Raw genomic sequence first — 3,362 nt, 5'->3', positions numbered from 1 at the left:
AGCCTTAAATTGGGGCGAGTGGTAGTACCACCACCGCCACCCCACTTTTTATAAAATTGTTCAATCATCCAGAAACTGGGAAATGTGGGAGTGCCCTAATTATTGAGCTATGGAATCATTCTCCCTCTTGAGCAGTAGCAACTGTGAGCAATGCTTGATATTACATGGTATGTATAATTATATTCTTAGTACTACTATTGGTATGACATGAAATTATTCATTTATTAGATTTATATGCAGCCCTTCCCAAAAAACTCACAGTGACTTATACGGGAAAAGGAAAAAAAACTTAAAAAAAGCAGGTAAAATATTATAAATAATAACATAATAATGAAAACTGTACTATCAAATTTCAAAATGGAATTTCATTTTGAAGTAACATTTTAAAAATGTTCCTTAGTGAAATTTTTAGTACAAACTTTTAATTTATTTTAGTTCCAGTTTGGAATGTAAAGAGATTTCAAAATGTCTAAATTCATTTAAAAAAGAAATTCCAATTTTGATTGGCTCAGGTGGATTGACACCTCTTTTTAATGTTGTTTTTTTCCTTCCTATTTATCTTGTCCTTTGTTAGTCTTGTGATATCTGTTTCAGACTTGGTATCAGTTCAAATGGGCTTATAGTTCTAAAAAGCTCCTTTTTAAAAGTGGATCACTTTCTGTTGTAGGATCTGCAGCTGATCTTTGTAAAATGGCCATGGTTGAGATTTTTACTTCTGTTGCCATGTCTCCAACTTTAACAGCCAGGTTAGTACAAGAATGACTGCAATTCTCTGTTTAATTGTAGATAAAAGTAGTTGAGATGGAGGTCATTTAGATACATTTTTTTCCTTTATTTTTGTTCCATTTAATAAATCTGTTGTGCCTATACTTTACTGATACTTTTTCTGCTGTGTGATTCCATGCAGTTGAAGGAATATTTCATATGCATCTGTTTCTCTTAACAAGTAAGGACCAGTGCTATGACTCAAGAAGACGTTTTTATTACCTCATGCTCCAGTAGGTGTTTGGATAAATCCATCCAGATATATTGGGCCTGGTTCTAAAATGTGATGAGCACCTACAGCTCCATTTGAATTTAGGTCAATGGATATTCGGCACCTTTGAAAATCAAGTCTATTGCACAATGCGGTTTTAACTTCCACGGAAGGGAGGGATTCTGGTCCGAAGCTACCTCACTGCTGTTCATCTACTTCACCCAATAAATATTAAATGCAAAGTGTACAGAAGCTTTTGGAAGAAGCAAGCTGAAATCCCCTCTTTTACCATTGCATGTTTGAAGTGTTTTTTCTGTGGTTAAAGCCTTAGGATTCACATGGCATCATGCTGTGTCCAGGCTATTCCATTCTACCCAAAATGAATGCAGTCAGACTGGAGCCTACTGAGCATGCAGAGGGCAAACTTAAGTATTCATGAGCAAATAAAATCCAGACTGTGAATAAATGCCAAAAATTGCATTTGCATGGTTATGTAAGTGCAGGTAGGTGTGTAAAGACAAAATTACATTTAGTCCAATGTCTTTAATGGAACCCACTTCCATGCAGGAATGAACTGAAAGCGCAAATCCCTCTCTGACCTTAATATTGCCCCTATATTAGGATGAGGCAGACCATAGGGTTTGAACAAGCAGAAACCATCTTGGCTTAGGTGACCAACACCAGGGATAGCCTCTACTGGGTATCTGTGCCGCTCATGCAGCTCAGCCACAAAGGGATGATGCACCAGTTTGAGAAGTCGGGCTAATCATTTTATATTTAACAAGAAATAGTAAGATTTCCTGAAAGATAAAAAGCAAAGATAAAAATATGGGGTGAATTAAAAATATGGAGCACAGAAACTGCATTAATAGACATTTATTTACACACAATAGCCCTGTGTTATTTAATTAGTGTAAACTAATATGCAAGCGATAACACCCAAATTATTTCAATATTACGGATATTGTAATATATGGGTAGGGGTAGAGTTCAAAGCATAAAACAAAAGGACTGCATTAACAAAACATACAAAATATAAAGCCTCCTGCTATGACTAACCTCTTTCCAATTCTTGGATGAAAGACTAGTGACCCATTAAAAAAAAAAAAAGAAATAATTTGATCTAAATCTGGAATGGGAAATGGACATTTGGCAGGACATTCTGTATGTAGCCAGGGAACAATATCTCTCTGTTTTAAGTACTGTGTGATGTACTGTTATCTATTACATTACCTTTGGGTCAGGTTCTTCGCCCCTTTTTGCTGTTGCCTGAGCTCCACAGTCTGGTTATAAATTCTTTCCATGGGCATAATGGTAGAGTCTGGATCCTAGGACAGATGCCCAACACCAAGCAGCTAGGGGCAGGGAGGAAGAGGACAAGAGAACATCTCTGCTGCGCTAGTTTTCATCTGTGAAATAAGCCTCTAGGTAGTTAGAGGGAGCAGGGCACAAGCACAGGTTCTAACTTAGAAGAGGGACTGGAATGGTGCCCCCATGGGAGTCTGCCATGGCAGGAGCAGCCCCACACTGTGTGGCTGTAGGAGTAGCAGCTGCTGGGAGAATGCAGAGAGCTGGGGTCGTGCCAGGTAACACACTACCCCCTTGGCTTCCTGCAGTCATTATCTGCCTTTAGGGGCCATAACCACCTGGTGTAAGGTAGAGAGAGCCCTAGTCCTAGCCTTTGCCAACTTACGCTACAACTGAAGGAGCTGTGACTTGGAACAGAAACATCTCTGTGCAGAGCACAGTATCAGACAGTTTTGCCTTGCATGCTTTCACAGAGCTGCCTTTTTTAAAGAGATGGTGTTACCAAATAGCTGGTAAGGCACAATAAATGAGGAGAAACTATTAGGTGTTGAAATTGCTTTACATTGCAAAAGTATACGGGGAAGTGCCACCCTGGACTTCATGAAAGTGTCACTGGCATTGTGTTCCAAGGTTTGTATTATTCATGTAGCAGGCGTAGCAATAGAGAAAGATCAAGACATTACTGGCAGTTGAGAGAAGCTGCTTGAAACGGGAAGTCTGAACTCCTGCCAATGATTAACAAGTGGATGGCTCAGCTAAAGGAGTTCCTCTTAACATGTACTAATGGCACATTCCTGTAATATTTAGTAAGCACTTAGGAGTCAGGTTTGTCACAGAAAACGCAACATCTCTCAAACTCTAATTAGCAGTCTTTGCAGGCTTCTGGATAGGTCATTGTGGGCTGCTGGAGAAGGAGACTAGACTGAGACCCAGAAAGGTGAGTACCTGCTCAGCCAGCAGTTTGCTGGGCCATTTTTATGCAAGTCATAGATTCATGGATTCATAGATTCATAGATGTTAGGGTCGGAAGGGACCTCAATAGATCATCGAGTCCGACCCCCTGCATAGGCAGGAAAGA

The 3,362-nt window shown here is 39.6% G+C and overlaps 1 protein-coding gene across 1 annotated transcript in view; it reads left to right on the top strand.

Annotated features, from left to right (window-relative positions):
* LOC102375056 (DNA polymerase nu-like) overlaps nt 1–3,362 on the top strand; it is an 89,188-nt gene that overhangs the window by 28,705 nt on the left and 57,121 nt on the right. The window contains exon 5 of the mRNA XM_006023819.3: nt 668–746. Coding sequence (XP_006023881.2) covers nt 668–746 — 79 coding nt within the window. The remainder of the gene's footprint in view (nt 1–667; nt 747–3,362) is intronic.

The sequence above is a fragment of the Alligator sinensis genome, unplaced genomic scaffold (genome assembly GCF_000455745.1).
Source record: "Alligator sinensis unplaced genomic scaffold, ASM45574v1 scaffold445_2, whole genome shotgun sequence".
Taxonomy (NCBI): Eukaryota; Metazoa; Chordata; order Crocodylia; family Alligatoridae; genus Alligator; species Alligator sinensis.
The sequence above is the reverse complement of the archived record's forward strand: the minus strand, read 5'-3'. Positions and strand labels throughout refer to the sequence as shown.